This window comes from Cladophialophora yegresii (assembly GCF_000585515.1).
Source record: "Cladophialophora yegresii CBS 114405 chromosome Unknown aczIN-supercont1.7, whole genome shotgun sequence".
Taxonomy (NCBI): domain Eukaryota; kingdom Fungi; phylum Ascomycota; class Eurotiomycetes; order Chaetothyriales; family Herpotrichiellaceae; genus Cladophialophora; species Cladophialophora yegresii.
In genome coordinates, this window is record NW_006913051.1 from 335,729 (window position 1) to 352,672 (window position 16,944).

Here is a 16,944-nt window from a genome sequence, read left to right on the forward strand (position 1 = left end):
ACTGATGTATAAGAAGGGGCCACGTTGGCCGCAGGCGTGCGAAAGGGAGACACGTATTGCGAGCTTCGCCCCCAACCAAGTGTTTCAGCTGCTGTGAGATCTTTGGTGTCTTTTCCCTTATCGAGTCGGCGGCATTGGCGAGCCGAAGGGTCTGACCGACCGGAGCGCGTGTTCACCAATTCGGCGTCTCTCGCCTGGATTAAGAACAACATTCTCCTTTGTCCCTCTCGTCAGGTCAAATTCCGCGCACTGTCGGGTCTTGCTACCCGGCTTGATTTGCAGCTGTCCTAAGATTGACCGCAGTCGAAGACAGCGTGATTAGCTGAACACACGTTTGCCTGCCAGAAGAACAGCTCCTGAACTTGGCGGCTGCCCCCCTCCTCTCACATTGATTTTACATTCCATTGGCATATTCTCACTCCCTCTTCTGTCAATCTTGAATTCTCTTTCCGATTATCGAGGTATCACACACCTTCCCCGGGCCACAACATGGATCACCTCTCAGCCAACGGTGACCGGCCACTGAACCCGGCCAAACACAAGATCCTGGACCAGGTTGTGAGAACACCAGGAAGACAACCCTCACCCCAGCCGACTTTATTGGGGGTACCTGGTGCCTCCCACTCGAATCAGTCGCTGCACCGCATTCTCTCGGATCATAGTTCAGGATATGTTGCGCCCAAATTCGAGGGCAAGAAGGCGCAGATGGAAGAGGGTATGTACCCAGTCCACGGAGCTTGAACAGTTGCTGACTGCGAGAACAGTTATGGACCTGATCGAAGACAAGGGCTTCTTGCCCAATGATTTTATTGCGTCCGAAACAGAATGGTTCTACAACTCCCTGGGCATCGACGACATGTACTTCTCCACCGAGACCGTCGAAGCCGTTGCCAGCAACATCCTCTCTCTGTACGCCGCCAAGTTGGCCGCTTACGCACGAGATGACAAGAAGTTGGAGATCAGACTGGCAAAAGAAGCGTCCGATCATGCAGTCTACATAGACACAAGCACACCTGGAGTCAGCGTGATTGAAGGGCCGCGATACGAGCAGCGGATCGACGAGAAATACATTGACGGCTCTACACCAGCGAGGAGCTACAGGGTCGAGTCTTTTCGCTCCAGCAATGCTCTGCCCGACAACCCAGATCAATCCCTGCGATGTTATTTCATCTATCAGTGTCAGTTCAGCAACCCCAGCACCAGCCCAGACGAGACAAATATTGAGGTCATTGGTGAGAAGCGGTTCCTCCAAAAGGCAACCCAGAAGACAAAAGAAATCTACCAGGAGATTATTACTTATGCCGTGTCAAGGACTGGTCCCGTTATCGAGATGTTCGACATGGAGGGTACACGGGAGAAGCGACTTGTTATCGCCTACCGCCAAGGTTCAGCCATGGGTGTCTTCAGTGCATTGTCAGATCTGTACCACTACTATGGAGTTACGAGCTCCAGAAAATATGTTGAACAATTCTCCAACGGCATCACGGTCATCTCCCTATATCTGAAACCTGCTAGCGGCGACATTGCTAAGTCGAGGTTCCCTCCCATCGAGGCCGCGATCCACCAGATCATCAAAGAAGTCTCCCTGCTGTTCTGCATTCCCCAGAACAAGCTGCAGGGACAGTTTGCCAGCGGCAACTTGAGCCTGCAAGAGAGTATCTACGCTCATTGCGTGCATGTATTTGTTCAGCAGTTCTTGAACCGTTTGGGCTCAGAGTATACGTCGTTGGTGGCAGCACTGAAGGGAGATACAAACGCAAACGCGGAGCTGCTCTCAAAGATCAAGAAGCGCCTGCGCACGGAGACTTTCACCTCGGAGTACATCCTTGAGATCATCAACAAGTATCCAGACCTGATCCGGAATCTGTACCTCTCGTTTGCCAGCGCCCACTACGTGCAAACCAGAGGCGAGCAAGATGACTTCATCCCGACGCTGAGCTACCTTCGCTTGGATGTACAAAATGTCATTGATGATGCGACGCTCTCGGAGCTGATCTCCAAGACCACCCAGAACCAGCATGACGAGATGGTCATGCAGTACTTCTTGACCTTCAATCGCGCAGTTTTGAAGACCAACTTCTATACCCCAACCAAGGTGGCCCTGAGTTTCCGCCTCAAGCCCAGCACCGACTTCTTGCCCGAGCATGAATACCCTCAGCCACTGTACGGCATGTTTTTGGTCATCGGCTCCGAGTTCAGAGGTTTCCATCTGCGATTCCGCGATATTTCCCGCGGTGGCATTCGTATCGTCAAGTCCCGTAACAAGGAGCTCTACGCCATCAACGCCCGGACCCAGTTCGATGAGAACTACAATCTTGCCAATACTCAACAGAGGAAAAACAAGGACATTCCGGAAGGTGGATCCAAAGGTGTGATCCTCTTGGATTACCATCACCAAGATAAGACGCGCGTCGCATTTGAGAAGTATATCGACAGCATCATGGACCTCCTTCTGCCTCCCACAAGCCCTGGCATCAAGGACCCTATCGTCGATTTACACGGACAAGAAGAGATCCTCTTCATGGGTCCCGACGAGAACACGGCAGATCTCGTTGATTGGGCTACAGAACATGCCCGAGCTAGGGGTGCACCCTGGTGGAAATCTTTCTTCACCGGCAAAAGCCCGAAGCTTGGCGGAATCCCTCATGATGCTTATGGCATGACTACACTGTCAGTTCGTGAATACGTTTTGGGCATCTACCGCAAGTTGAACCTAGACCCGAGCAAGATCAGAAAACTCCAGACTGGGGGCCCAGATGGAGACTTGGGTTCTAATGAAATACTCCTGGGCAATGAGAAGTACGTTGCCATCGTCGACGGTTCTGGAGTTTTGGTGGATCCTGCCGGCCTGGACCGTGGAGAATTGGTGCGTCTGGCGAAGCAACGGGTGATGATTGCTGAGTACGATATTTCAAATTTGTCGCCACAAGGATATCGCGTGCTGGTCGACGAGACAAACGTCACTCTGCCGTCTGGCGAAAAAGTCAATAACGGCATGACCTTCCGAAACACCTTCCACCTGCGTGATGGATCGCAGTACGACCTGTTTGTACCATGCGGCGGCCGCCCGGAGTCGATCGATCTCTCCACAACCGCCAAGCTGATCGCGGATGGCAAATGCAAAATCCCGTACATCGTCGAGGGCGCCAATCTCTTCATCACGCACGATGCCAAGCTCCGCCTAGAGAAAGCTGGCTGTATCATATACAAAGACGCCTCTGCGAACAAGGGCGGTGTTACGTCGTCTTCGCTAGAGGTCCTGGCAAGCTTGTCCTTTGACGACAAGGGCTTCATTGAGAACATGTGTGTTGGTAGTGACGGCACCGTGCCCGAGTTCTACAAGACCTACGTCAAGGAAGTGCAAGAAACCATCAAACGCAACGCCTGTCTCGAGTTCGAAGCTATTTGGCGTGAGAATGAGGCCACCGGCATCCCTCGCTCAACGCTCTCCGACCAATTGTCACTCGCAATCACCAAGCTCGACGAAGACCTCCAGAACTTCAAGGAGTTGTGGGACAACAAGTCACTGAGGATGCAGGTGTTCAGGGAAGCATTGCCTCGGACTTTGCAGGAGAAGATTGGCTTGGACAAGATCCTGCAACGGGTGCCGGACAAGTATCTCAAATCCATCTTTGGGAGTTACCTGGCCAGTCGATTCGTGTACGAGTATGGTTCTACGCCAAGTCAGTTTGCGTTCTTTGACTTTATGAGCAAGAGGCTAGCTACTGCTGTCACCGATGGGAGGTGATAGGCGTCACTAACGGGCGGTAAACTGGGCGTTGGGTTCGCGACAGAAATCGGTTAGAAAAACACACGGGATGGAGTACCAAGCCGATTTATCTTAGGTCATGCACCGTACTGGGAAGTCCTAGTTGCTAAAAGTACCGGCGTATGTGACGTGTACGGAGGAACTCGTAGTTATACAGCGTTCAAATCCACGGAAGCATTACTGGCGAGGTCTGATACAAAGAGGTGGAAACAAATAGGCGTACAGGGTATGGTTGACCTGTGTCCTGGCGGCTCAAATCGACCGACCAGCCATTTAAAATATTTTCTTCTTGATTCCGGCTTTCCTTTGGTCGACGCGATCTCTTCTCGATTCCAGCTTTTTCCTTTGTTCGAGTCAATCTTACTCGTGACTGCGCATGGTTGCCCTGCCCGGACGAGGCCTTGGCCCGTGCAACACGATAATTACACTGGGCTTTTGCTTCAACGGCATACTGCTGCCAGTGCGCGGAGTTGCGTCCCCAGGATAGTGTATCTGCTTGGCTCATACTCCGTACATGCTCCGTATATTTTGCCAAACTACAAACACACGACCAGGTAGGCAGGATGTAGACACACGGCATCTCCCCACTTCTGACCATCAAATCCGGCATCTGGATCCAACGGCCCAGTAATAGGCTCCACACAGGAAGTAGATGGATACGTATACGGAATAAATATCTCTGATAATTATAGCGTGACGCGTACATGGACACGGAGCACGTCTCGCCGGTCTCCAGGAAGCCGCTCCGTGTGCTACAGTACTTATGTGCCGGGTTGGCATCATCAGAAAAACAGCGGTCGCTATGTACTGTACATAAGACTGTGTCGGCCCGGCGTGCCTACAGTACAGTACAGTACCTACAGTAGGCACCTAATTATAGCAACACCAATGAGTCCCCCGTGCACGTTCCAGCGCATGGGGGCCCGGGTGCAAGTTTCTCAGCACACCTCTGATCGGCGTGGACGTTGACGAGGGAATGGTAAGCTGGTATGATATGCTATGATCTGATATGCTGTGCTATGAATACTGTAGCACACGCACGCTGCGGCGCTACTGATTCCTCCTTTGCTACTTACTACAGCGGATACAAGCACGAAATTCTGGTTTAATCACGGAGTACTGTACTCCGTACTCTGTCTTTCTACAAAGCCCTCGAATTGGAACTTGGCGCCAATTTACAAGTAATGTGGTGTACAGCATGAGTGGCGGCTCTCCCTTCTTTTGCTTGCCAGGATACATCATACTCCGTAGTTGCTGGCCTGTTTGAACCATGTCCCTTCGTGACGCAGAGCATCTCCTATACATAGGTGGTTATCCGGGGTGTTGGCTGTGTAGAGCAGCAGCCGAGGGACCCAGATAGGAGGTTTCATTTGACGGGTTCAGTGGACACAACCGTACCTGGTAGTATTATACTCATATAAAGGTGTGACAATGATACGTTTTGGGCTGCACGAGCGCGGGATGGATAGACAATTATATACAACATGAGGATATCAGGACATCTTCTCGAACGCGGTCTGAAAGTCCGTCTCAGTGCGGTCGTACATCTTTGGCCTCTTTGTTCCACTCTTTTCAGAATGATCCACGACATTCTGAATCAGTTCCTCCTCGTCCTCCTTCACATTATCTGTAGCCTCGACGGACTTTTCTGTGGCGACATCATTCTTCTTCTCCTCCTGATCTGCAGTCTGGTGTCCCGCCCGGTCGAGCGTGCCGTCCGCAACCTGATGTCCCGTCATGTCGTAGGTGCCGTCCGCAACCTGATGTTTTATCTTGTCGTAGGTGCCGTCTATAACACTGACGACACCCTCCGCGCGGACGACGGCCGTCGAACTTGTGCTTCTCAAGGGCGCCATCCTGCCCATGCCCTCGTCGAGCTGATGGCTCTGCAAGCGATCCAGACTACGCTGGCTGCGAGGCGAGTCGCTGCCAAAACCGGCAAGAGAGGTATGCGGACGTGACATCGCGCTTGGAGCCATGCTTGCGACGCCGTCATCAACTTCAAGTTCCTCGCCCCCATCAGAGTTGACGCTCGTCGTCTCATGCGCAAGCGCGCTCTGTGGTCGTCTTGTCGTGGTCGAGCTGGTGTTGGAAGTCTTGGCGGGTTCGCCGACTTCTTGCTGAGCATCACCGTTCTTCATCACGCCAGTGGCAGCAAAGACCGCCCTCGTGCTCGCATCATCGGGAACCATACCACTGCGGCCGGTCATCGTGCTCGCGGCATCGGAGAGGATGGGCGCGTAGTGTGGACTGCTACCGCTATCATCGCGGAGATGGGACGCTGTTTTGAACTTTGGTAGAAATCCGGAGGAAAGTAGAGACGCAGTTGGAGACGTGGCTCGCTCGTCATGAGGCACTGTTGGAATTGTTCCCGCTTCTGGTGACTCGGCTGACGACATTGAATGCTGCGGTGGTACTATCGCGGGCACGAAACGACCTTCAGTCTGCCCTCGGTCGGTCACTGAGATGGTTCGCTTTCTCCCACGAGTCCGTGACTCGCTCGTCGTCCGTTTCGTGCTGGAGCTTCGGTTCCGGCTTTGAGCACGCTTCACGGCCGTCACTTCAGCTGGACTGGTTTCCACTTGGCCATCGGTCCCAAGCGGTATCTCCGTGTCTCCGTCACGCTCTGATACCGGTTGTCCGTCTTCTACAGCCTCTTCTTCCCTCTTCAATGTCGTCTCGTCGTGCTTGCTTCCCCATCCACTCCACATGGCTAGGCCGTAGCTCTTTCTCTTCTTGACGGCCACTATATCCTTGTCTGTCCGTCGCCCGGCAAGCGCGCTAGGAGGTGGATGCTCGCCAGCCTCGAATCCCATAATTTTCCCACTGGCGAGAGCTTTGACTCGTTCCTTCTGCACGCGCTTCCTCGTGCTTGCATATCTCGCGTCCCACGAGGCCTTAGCCTCGAGCCATTTTCTGACCGGACCAGGCTTGATCACTCCGACATCGTCGGGCTGCATTTGGAGAGCGGGCAGATCATGCGGTTCGGCCAAAGGATAGATGCGTCCATAGCGGTCAATCCTTTGCCGAATCATGTTATTTGTGAAAGGCGGTATCGGGTCGCCAGCGCGGCCAACGCTTCCGGTCGTCTTACTTGCATCTATCTTGGCCCGGGAGATGCTATCCGCTGGTGACGCAGCCTCGGCATCGCTCGCTGAACCGCTGTCGCTCTGAGATGAAATTCTCGATATGTTGTCATCGTCCATGATTTCAATTGCACGCTTTTGCGCTTTTGCCAGCACCCACGCCCCAAATTGAGCGACCGAACGGTACATGAACTTGGCAGGACGGGTGAATGAGAGAGTCGGCGCAACGTGGCACAGATCATCCCACACTTGTAACATGACCGGTGTCGGTTTGTACTTGTTCAGTATCTTGTCGTCGGGGTCGTATCTCGATCTATAGGCGGCGCCGAGGGGGTATTTTGAGGGATTTGCCATCTTGTGAGCGAGGTAGATTTGCTCATCTCGTAGGATCTCCCCACCACCAGTCAGAATCAGAACCGGCGGAAGGCCACCGAGGGATGGCTGTAGGACAGGTGACACCAATGGATGAGCCAACAGCTGGTTTGTCGTATACATCTGTATTTGATCTTTCAGGACAACTTGCCTCCCATTTAGCTCAATAGAGAGAGGCAGTTGAGGCCCAGGCTTGACTCCGCCGTCATCTTGAACTGGCACGTTCGTGGTTTTGTCGCGGTCCTGTGCTACTTTAGGTGAGCCCTCATCGCCCCTGGCAAGCCTGCTGATAGTCGCAATTTCTTCGTCATTCGGAGGCGGCCAAGCCGCTGATGGCTTTTGCATAAAACCATAAGCGGGAATGTAGTCGAGTTCAGCATTACCGCTCAGGCTTGGAAACGAATGCGAAAGGTCGACCCACGGCGAAATGAGGATCGCGCCGGCGGGCAAAGGAAGTGCTTGATCCCTCAGCATGCACAGGATCGACACAATCATCCCCCCGCCGGCCGAGTCGCCCGCCAGGATGATTTCGGTCGAGTCGTGCATGTCCAGGAGATAGAGGTACGCGGCAAGACAGTCCTGCAGCCCCGAGGGGAACGGAAACTGTGGCGCCAATCTATACCTCGGGGCGAACACGCGGGCCTTGAGCTTCCGAGCGTGTCGTTGCATCTGATAGCGGTGTTCATCCACGCTGCCGAAGAAGTACGCTCCGCCGTGCACGTACAGCATGACGCGCCTACTCTTGGAGCCCTGCCTCTTCTGCTCGTTGTAATGTGCACGCATTTCGATCCATTCCGCCTTTAACTCGCCCCCTCGCGGCCGCCACTGCCACCACTTCGTACCACCAACGGATTCTACACCCACGGGGCCCAATTGACTGGTGATGGTACGCGCCGCCTTCGCGAGGTAGTCGTCCGGGACCGTGACATTTTCGGTCCTGACCCACGACGGGCTGGGCACCCACTGTCCCGTGAAGGACTGTAGATCCTCGACGGTATGGTGGGAAGCGTATTTGAGGAACGTCCGGATCAGATGCAAGCCTTGATCGTAGGAGATGTGGGCGGTGGGCTTTTCACGGCGTTCCTTTCGGTTCGCGTACTAGATCAAATGTCTGATCAGTCCAGGCCCACGCGTCGACAGAGCGGGAGTGCATACATGAGATATATACGTCTTTACCACAGTCGGAGTGACGGCCGCTCCAACGGCCAAGGTCGTAATGGTCATGTTTGATCACCCCGGACTTCGCGTCTCGCGGAATTTCATGTCTGCCGACATTGTTGACGAGGTGGACGTCGACTGCGCTAGAGTTGAAGTACCAAAGTGCCCAGGCGAGCCAGTCCGTCGGTAAACACGAGCGCGAGATGAGGCTACGTCATACCTCGATTGTGAGTTACCTACGAGTTCGGGGTGAGAGTGTGGAGAGCTTCGAGGATCCACGGTGCAGATGAACCCGCACCGCCGACCTAATTACTGTAAAGCCCCAGTAAAACTCGGGGTGCTTGGCCAGTCCCTACTCGTACTCGTACTGGCAACGCTGCCGCCTCATATCGCTTTTGCGTTGATCCTTCCGTTTCCTGGTACGGAGTAATTAGAGATCCCACTGTACGTTTCGGAGGATGCCGCGGTGCGTGTTTTGCTCACCTACTGTAGTAGTACGCTAGACAATGTTTGAGGTGCACCATAGTTTTGCTCACCTACATGGCATTACGCTAGACAATGTCAGAGGTGCACCATAGTTACATTAGCTGAAGGTGCCAGCGATTCTGCCGATACGGCTCCATAAGCGCATCGGTTGTTGGCAAGTATTTCGCCCTTCGCACCGGGATCGTTGTGAAGAAGACCGTGACTCGAATCGGGACTGCTGACACGGGTCATCTGGTGTGAGAGCCTTGCACAAGTTATTCTGTCACACAAATGTACTTCGTGAGACGGTCGAGCGTCCTTCGAGAAGCAAATGGTTTCGAGTGACTGTCACGTGGGCAGCAGGGGACCGTTCAAAGTCTCTCATCGTGACATCGAGTCTTCCAAATGATGCGCAACACTTGAGCGTTAGACCACATCCAGCAGCCTAAATGGATGCCGTAGCAAATCAACATCTATCCTCTTCGTTTTCATTCTAGGTACCACAGACTCATCTATCTGTACGTCTCGCTGCCGTCACCATCACAGCCACCGTCTTCGGCGACAGCCACGAGCACCTTCCCTCCTCCCTTCTCCCTCGTTCTCGTATCCACTACCACCCTCGCTGTCGGCAAGCTCCGCGCCTCCGCATACAATTGCTCCATCTTGGTCGCCGTGGCATTGAACCTCTGATCCTCAAATAATGCCGCCACCAATGCCCCGATGCCCAACCGCGCCTGCACATCCCGCACGCCATGTCTCTCGCACAGAACCCACGCCCACACCCCCAGCACGATACCAACCACAGGCAGCACCAGATTCAGCACAATCAACGCCACGAACTCGGCGATGGGCACCTTGGCGACCTGCCTCGTTTGGGTCAGGAACGCCCCAACAGCCTGCCGATCCGGGAGAGACCCGGCCGTCAAGCCCAGGATCGTGCGGTCGAGCACTCTGCTGACTTGGTACGCCAGGTCGTGGGGGCTCCCTGCCGACGCGGCGGCCAGGTTGATTCCCGTGCCAAGATTGTCCCTTCCGAAGCCGTACGTGAGAGGGAAGTAGAAGGGCGAACTCGCCGTGTCGTTCATGGGCGTGGTCACGGCGTCGTGTATGCTCCCGTCCATCCGCACCGAGTATGTCACTTCCGATAGCAGCGTGGTGCACGAGAGGATGCCGTAGATGTTTCCGTACGTGTCGGCGACCAGATCCTTGGTCGGGTCGTAATACATGCCGTCGATGGTTGGCGAGTCTTCGCCGTCCTGACGCATGGCTTCGTCGGTGCCGGCCGGCAAGGAGAACAGTACCGCCGACCACACGTGGCCGTGGACGGGGCCGACGGAGGTGTTGAATTCCTTCGAAGATGTGTTGAAGAACTCTAGAAGGACGGGGAAGAGGCCCGATTGACCACGAATGTCGGAAAAGTTGCCGGAGACTCGCAACCCCGCCGCGTCGGGAGTGCAATTGTACGCCCAGCTCTGACAGGCGTTGCAGTAGCCGTCACCGTTGTAGTGCGGCTTGCACCGTTTGGTGGCTGGCTCACATGTTGTTGCGGAGGCGTAGCTCTGCGCCCTGAAATGCACCCCGGATGGAGCACTGGCGGGCGTCAGAATGGCGGTCTCGCCATCGTCGCCCAGACGGATGGTGTTGCGTGTGGACTGATTTCCAAGCGTGAGGTATGCCTCGGTCGAGTTGGCAAACGACGCCGACGCGCCAGATCCGCCCGGGTTGACATTACAGGGAGCAAAGGCAGAGACAGCGGTGGCATTCCAGCAGTCAGTCGAAAGTCGACGGCCCGGATTGAACGCCGTCTCGAGGTACTCGACGGTATTGTGGTATTGGACCGTCGAAGTGCCGATATGCAGAAGAGCGTCAACCACCGTTATGCACACTGCGAGGATGAGCATGAGTAGAAGCGCCAATGCTGAACTGTTGAGCATCGGCACTGCAGCCACCCTCTTCGGCCTTCGTCGAAACATATACTTGAGGTATCGGTAAAGGTCCGTGGTGCTACCGCCGAGCAGACGGATTGTGAGCTCGAATTGAAATGGCGACGGGAGATGGGCCATCTTTCGGGCCCTGGATGCTTTCTGCAGTGTAAAGGCCGCCATGTACGCAAACAGAGTCATGGCCACAGGGACAAGAGCAAGTGCCAACGTCGAGGAGAGGGACGAGATGAATACCAGCCGGGTTGCCGAGTAGTTCACATAGTAGTCTTGTTTGCTGAGCGGTCGGTCCGTGTTATCCGCGGTGATGCTATCGGGGAAGCCGAGATCCTGGCTTCGAGGCTGTAGATTGGCATAGATCAAGTACATCAAGACGGCCGATAATGGAAGGGGAAGAAGCAGGAGCAGACAGGTCAAGATGATCTCCTTCTTGTAGTCTCGCATCATCGACCTCCGCGAAGACGACGCACTCCCTCTCGTTTGCGGAGAGCGATCGTGAGTATCAGGTCCTAGGTCGGGCATGGTGGCATTACCATCGTGATGTTCAGGTAGTCCGGCGACGAATAGATTCGTGCCGCTGCTGCCGTTCGCGACGGCGTTATACTTGGAGACAGGGGGACGAGATGTTCGATGTCCTGGCGGCGTCGACTGCAATGCATCGTATCGAGCACTTTGCATCGACATCGTGGTGTCTGAGATCCTGGCTCTGGAACGTCGATGGCAATGCCATTCTGGGGGCCTGATCGCTATCTTATTCCCTCTGTTCAGCCCGAGTTGGTGTTTGAGTAGCAAGACTATTCTTGAAGACACGCTAATGTTTCAGACCACCAGGCCCCCAACACCTGAACGGGGCGGCTTGCCGCCTCGAGGCAGCCATTGGACTTCCTGCAACGGCGTCCTCAGTGTTGTTCATGTCGTTGTAGGAACCCTGCTGTAGAGGCATTGCAGAGTCAAAACAAGTGGGCCGAATAGATCGTAGTACCTGCATGTTTTCGAAAGTTTGTACTATTTAAGATCTTCAGTCAGGCAGACTCGATGCATTCGAAGGGTACAAAGGAAGGTGCGGGGGGGTCGGACACAGAACCGGGAAGCATGGCAGAAGGTGCTTCTCGTGATGGTCAGTGGCATGGAGGGGGTCCCCACAGGCACGGCCCGAGCACGACGGCAAGCCTGGATTTCGGACCCACCACGCCCAGCCATATCCTTAATTAGGTTCTTGCTGCACATTGGAAACCAGGACATCTGGGCCTAAGGTGACCGACTTTGTTTCAAGCTGGTCGAGGTGTTGTAGCAAGTGCAGTTCGCACAGCCAGAGTAGGCCTAAGGCCGTGAGAACGGAGTAGAGAACATGCAGCCTTGTATCCTGCCTGCGAGAGGGTCATGGCTGGACTCTCATGTCGCTTGCGCGAACCGAGGTGGGGGAGAGTCCAACATCGCGTTCTACTGGGCCAAGGATGTGCTGCGAGTCCCTGCAGTGCCTACGGTATATCACTCGTGGACAGGATTTGGTTGCGTCTGGGTCTCCCAAGGTAGCCTTTACAGTCTTCCGCTATTCGAACACGCCCGAACCATCATAACCAACGATGCGGCCATCCTTTCGCGAGATCTTCCACTTATCGCTGCGTATGTTCCACATACATACAGAGTCTCCCAATCCTCTGAAGGGCGTCAGGCCGACTGCAGACACGTCTCGAGCGGATCTGAGATGATATCCCATCTCAAGGAGACTCTACCTTGAAGTCATCCTCCGCCTGCCCACATGCATTGGCCCAAAACTTCCGCCCCGGCTCATCACAATACGCCTCCATCCATAAGAAGGACCTCATGATCTCCTCGACAATGGGCCACGAATCAGGCTTCCGTGGGACCCTAGTGAACTCCAGCAACGTGGCGAAGCTGCCTAGTAGCTTCTCGCGCTTGCGATATCCGACCGCCTTTTCTGCACACATCCAGCCCCAAGCGACTGCACAGTGGAATAGGCCTTGGTGTTGGCTGGGAACGCCCACCTTGATCGCCCTGGTCAGGATACGTGCCAGCTGTTCGGCGATTTTGGCATGTAGCTTGGTCTTTAGTGGCATGGGCACCACGACGAACACCGCATATGCGAACAGGATATGGCGACAGATCTCGTGGACGACCTGCTCGGGTAGACTTTCGTCGTCGATGAGGTGCTCGGGCAGCATCAAGATATCATGGAGCACGCACCAGCGCATATATCTGACAAGTGCGATTTTGGGAGTATGCAGAGGTTGTTGCTCTTTCGGGAGATCATAGCAACGCAACAGTTGATCAAAGTCCGCCGAGAAAATGCTCGTGTGATCGGCAACCTCCACAAGATGATCAAGACCGGCGTACCCATTGCTGATCAATGTGCGAAAGCCTGTTGTCCGAGTCCGAAGCATGGCTTGTGCAACAACGTCCGGTTCATGGGTCCGCTTACTGATGTGCACATTTGTCGGCACCAGGAGACCGAAATGAGGACGCTGTAATCCCCGCCAAGCTGTCATGATGTCGCACCTTTTCACGATTAGTCATTGGAAGCATAGAAATTTGGGAGCCACTTACAACTGGATGATAATGGCCAAACTCCTCCGTCGCAGCGTAAGAAGTCCTCCTCGTTGGTCGACGATAGAATACACGGCAGTCAGATGTTCCATGCCAATGTCCATGCTTGCATAGTATTCGACATCGTGCAGATGGGACAAAAAGGGCAGCTTTTGCCGCTTGTACGCATCATGGCCCTTTAGGTTCTCGCCGGTTCCATGAGACGCCAAGGTTATCATGCTTAGGAGAGCTTCCTCGGACACAGTGTCGCTGTTTTCCTGTATATACTCCAGAAGCGAGCTGATGGCTTTCGTCTTGTACACAAGCCTGAGCTGCTCGTTCTGCTTCGTCGTCCCGCGGCCTCCATACTGGTATGCATTGTGAGTGGCGCCAGCAAAGACGATTGTGTACCAAGCAATAGGACTATACATGACAGACTGCATCATTTCGGCTCTAGCGGCGTTTAGTCCTTCGCCGTCGGTTAGACACAACTCTGACCAGTGCGATGTGATGGCATGATCCAACATTTCGTGCACGTAGAGTGGAGCGCCGGCGTCGCCGATGGTGTTGAATGGATCGGATCGACTTGCTCCCAGAAGGACCTGGATAGGCAAGTGTTGCTCGAGCTTGAGCTCCGGGACGGCTGGTTCATCTGTTGGATTCACAAGTGGCTTCACTGGCTTGCGAAACTTATGCACGGGCTGGGCTTTGTTTCTCGCTCTGCGCAGTTTGGCGGTCTTGTGATATTCGCGGGCGGCATGTTGGCACCGGGTCACTCCTTCGTCAGAACTGGTCTTCCGGGCTTGCCCTTGGCCGTCGCATGAGATGAACAGGACCTTCATGGCGTTGGACTATCGCTGGTGTAGCTTCATGCTCTGGAAAGTTCCAACCCTAAGATTGTCGTCGAGCAGCTGGTCTATCTTCCGCGAGAAGACGTCCCGATAGCCTCATGTTCAGTCCCGCCTTCACGACGAGTGAATCAGGAATAGCCATCAGTGCTGCCTTGTCCGGAGTGACTGCCATTGGCGCAAAACGTGTCCTTCAAAGGTCTGGAGCTGAGAACCCCCTGTTTGTTCCCGCTTCGCTCATAGGTGCACGAGGTGCATGCTTCGGTTGCGCTTCCTGTATTGGTGCACGGCTAGGGTGGTTCAGCCGACAATTCAAGCCACAGCGGCAGTTGAGCGGGCAAGAAATCTTTCTGAAATGCGCATTGCGTCGAATGAACAAGGCGGTGGCAGATTGAGAGCCGGAGTTGGGCTGATTAGCAGGCCGCACTCTCTGGCCAGATACATGTACCAGAAGCGGGGGCCTCGATGGCATGTGAAGGGTGGACAGACACCGCCTCTGGCAACGCCCGAAAGGTGCGGAGAGCAAAAGCTGCAGAAGGCCAGTGTACATAGGCGATGCTCTTGGAAGTCGACTCAGGTGGTCGAGCCCATCATCTTCTGTGCACAGTGGCCGAGTGAACAGTAAAGCAGTAAGCACCAGTGTTCGGTTTGCGAAGCTCGGGCTTAGAGGCAGACAGCGAGCGCCACGCCAGCGTTCCAGAGACTCTCACAACAGCTATGGCGGGCCTGGACTGCACCCCAGGTCCGATGATAGAAAGAACAGAGCCACGCAGGCCATACCACGCCCTCTGATCTGTACTGATGAGTTGTCCAACACTAAGTATGGTGTCGAAGTCGGCATCCTCAAGGACTGTGAGCAGAGTCGTTGCTTTGACAGCCGCACGGCTGGCTAGGTGAGTCGCACTTTGACTTGTCTTTACCCAGATGTAACTACGTGCTGCTGCCCGGGGAGCTGTTTTCCCTCACCTAGAACTCACCCTCGTCTTCCCGAACACAAGAACAACACATCCACTGGTGGAAGTGTGACTCCACGTTACGACAGGAACAATTCTTGAGTGCTATGGCAGGCACACGAGCAACACATCCTCCTCTATTCTCCTCTACCACTATGCACGCATCGGACTTTAGCGAGTGAGGCCTTGGGAAGCTCTCCCTTCATGTCCCCTCAGGACGAAAGTTGCGACGGTGATTGGCGGGATGACAAATCGACAATCTCGCAATACTTGGAGAATATAGCGACGACTCGTGCCACAACCGGTACCCCGTCCACACGACACATAATAGCTACACATGCTTCACGATCTCGGGCAGCGTCCTGCCTCGTATTCGTTCGTCTAACCTTAACACAGGACATCACCACCTCCGCCATGGCCACAAACGGCACCAGTCATCCAGAAATCATCCTATACACCAACCATGGCTGCCCATGGGCACACCGCGCCCATATTGTCATCAAAGAGCTGGGCCTCCCCTACAAGGAAGAGATCATTGACCTGGATCGACCGCGTGACCCATGGTATCTCAAGGTGAACCCGGTAAGTTGTCCCACATTGTGCCGTGACATTGTTTCCCCCCGACATATGACATGGCCATGCTTTGCTGTGCGTTGCGAACACACTACCACGCTCTCGCCTGTCTCATTCCTTCAAATTCCCCCATTGACGCCTCCCTGTGCGTCCAGCGCGGCCTGGTCCCTAGCATCAGCTACAACGGCGAGATCATCATCGAGTCGGCCGTCGTGGCGCAGTTCCTCGCCGACGCACACCCATCGTCTTTACTCCCTCCATCTACCGGGGCGTCCAACGCCCTGTATCGCGCCCGCGTCAATTTCTTCGCCGACACGTTCATCACCAAGGCGTTGCCGCACATCTTTGCCGGACAACGCGGCCAGTCCGAGGCCGAGAAGGATGAAGCCGCGGAAAGCCTGGTCGCGGCCGTGGTCAAGGAACTGGAACCCCTCTTCACATGGGACCCCGCCAGCAAGGGGCCCTTCTTCGGAGGCAGTGAGCGGGTGACCCTCGCGGAGGTATGTCGAATCATGGTCCCCCCTCCAACCCCGGTTCTCTACCTATCTATGCTGACCTGGCAAACAGGCTCTAACCGGCCCCTTTGTGCTCCGGCTCCTCGCGCTCAGCAAGCCCGAATACGGCATCTTGAGCCCGAAGCTGCACGCCCTGCTCGAGGAAAAGACTCCCAAATTCCAGGCCTGGGCTTCGAGAGTCATCGAGCAGCCCAGCGTGACGTATATTTGGAACGAAAAGGCCGTGGCGGAGAGGACCAAGGCCAGGTTCGCCAAGCTGGCGGCCGAGAAGAAGCTCTAATCATGATGGCGGCAGAGAAGGGAAACTCGGCGTGAGGCAGCACTGGCAGATGGTCTACAAAGGGCGACCAGCGCAGAGTTTAGGGATATGGATACGGATACGGCTACGTACCCAAGGTAGTGAGTGACACTTGGCACATAAACTCTCCCGTCCAGTCCTACCCTGTCTCGAAGTACATACATGATGAGCAATACTCTTTCCCTGGCCACGGCCGGCGGAAGCACAATGGACGAATCAATCACTCACATCATCTAGTTTGTAGTTTTTTGGTATGCAGTATGATTAGATCAACCGCACAACTCCACGGATGATTGACCTTCAGCACGAGAGGGGTCGGCGAAAGACCCTCATCGAGAAGACAGTATATGTAAACCCGTGACACTCACTCTCAGGGGCCGGCCTCACAGACGAATGCAAAACTATAGCGAAGACACGTATTGG

At 54.7% G+C, this 16,944-nt stretch overlaps 5 protein-coding genes across 5 annotated transcripts; 2 read left to right on the forward strand and 3 right to left on the reverse strand.

Moving 5' to 3' along the window:
- Nucleotides 1-489: 489 nt before the first annotated feature.
- Nucleotides 490-3,748, forward strand: A1O7_09257 (NAD-specific glutamate dehydrogenase; the record flags this gene model as incomplete). The annotated part of the gene is made up of 2 exons (XM_007763246.1): nucleotides 490-715; nucleotides 765-3,748. The coding sequence occupies 2 exons, from the start codon at nucleotides 490-492 to the stop codon at nucleotides 3,746-3,748; spliced, it is 3,210 nt and encodes a 1,069-aa protein (XP_007761436.1).
- Nucleotides 3,749-5,262: 1,514 nt separating this feature from the next.
- A1O7_09258 (esterase/lipase) lies at nucleotides 5,263-8,451 on the reverse strand (the record flags this gene model as incomplete). Its single annotated transcript, XM_007763247.1, has 2 exons — nucleotides 5,263-8,325; nucleotides 8,383-8,451. 2 exons carry the CDS (start codon nucleotides 8,449-8,451, stop codon nucleotides 5,263-5,265), a joined length of 3,132 nt encoding a protein of 1,043 aa, XP_007761437.1.
- A 911-nt stretch (nucleotides 8,452-9,362) lies between these two features.
- Nucleotides 9,363-11,474, reverse strand: A1O7_09259 (uncharacterized protein; the record flags this gene model as incomplete). Its single annotated transcript, XM_007763248.1, has 1 exon — nucleotides 9,363-11,474. One exon carries the CDS (start codon nucleotides 11,472-11,474, stop codon nucleotides 9,363-9,365), a length of 2,112 nt encoding a protein of 703 aa, XP_007761438.1.
- Nucleotides 11,475-12,508: 1,034 nt separating this feature from the next.
- On the reverse strand, nucleotides 12,509-14,176 carry A1O7_09260 (uncharacterized protein; the record flags this gene model as incomplete). Its single annotated transcript, XM_007763249.1, has 2 exons — nucleotides 12,509-13,307; nucleotides 13,356-14,176. 2 exons carry the CDS (start codon nucleotides 14,174-14,176, stop codon nucleotides 12,509-12,511), a joined length of 1,620 nt encoding a protein of 539 aa, XP_007761439.1.
- A 1,373-nt stretch (nucleotides 14,177-15,549) lies between these two features.
- On the forward strand, nucleotides 15,550-16,503 carry A1O7_09261 (glutathione S-transferase; the record flags this gene model as incomplete). The annotated part of the gene is made up of 3 exons (XM_007763250.1): nucleotides 15,550-15,717; nucleotides 15,864-16,208; nucleotides 16,276-16,503. The coding sequence occupies 3 exons, from the start codon at nucleotides 15,550-15,552 to the stop codon at nucleotides 16,501-16,503; spliced, it is 741 nt and encodes a 246-aa protein (XP_007761440.1).
- Nucleotides 16,504-16,944: the final 441 nt, after the last annotated feature.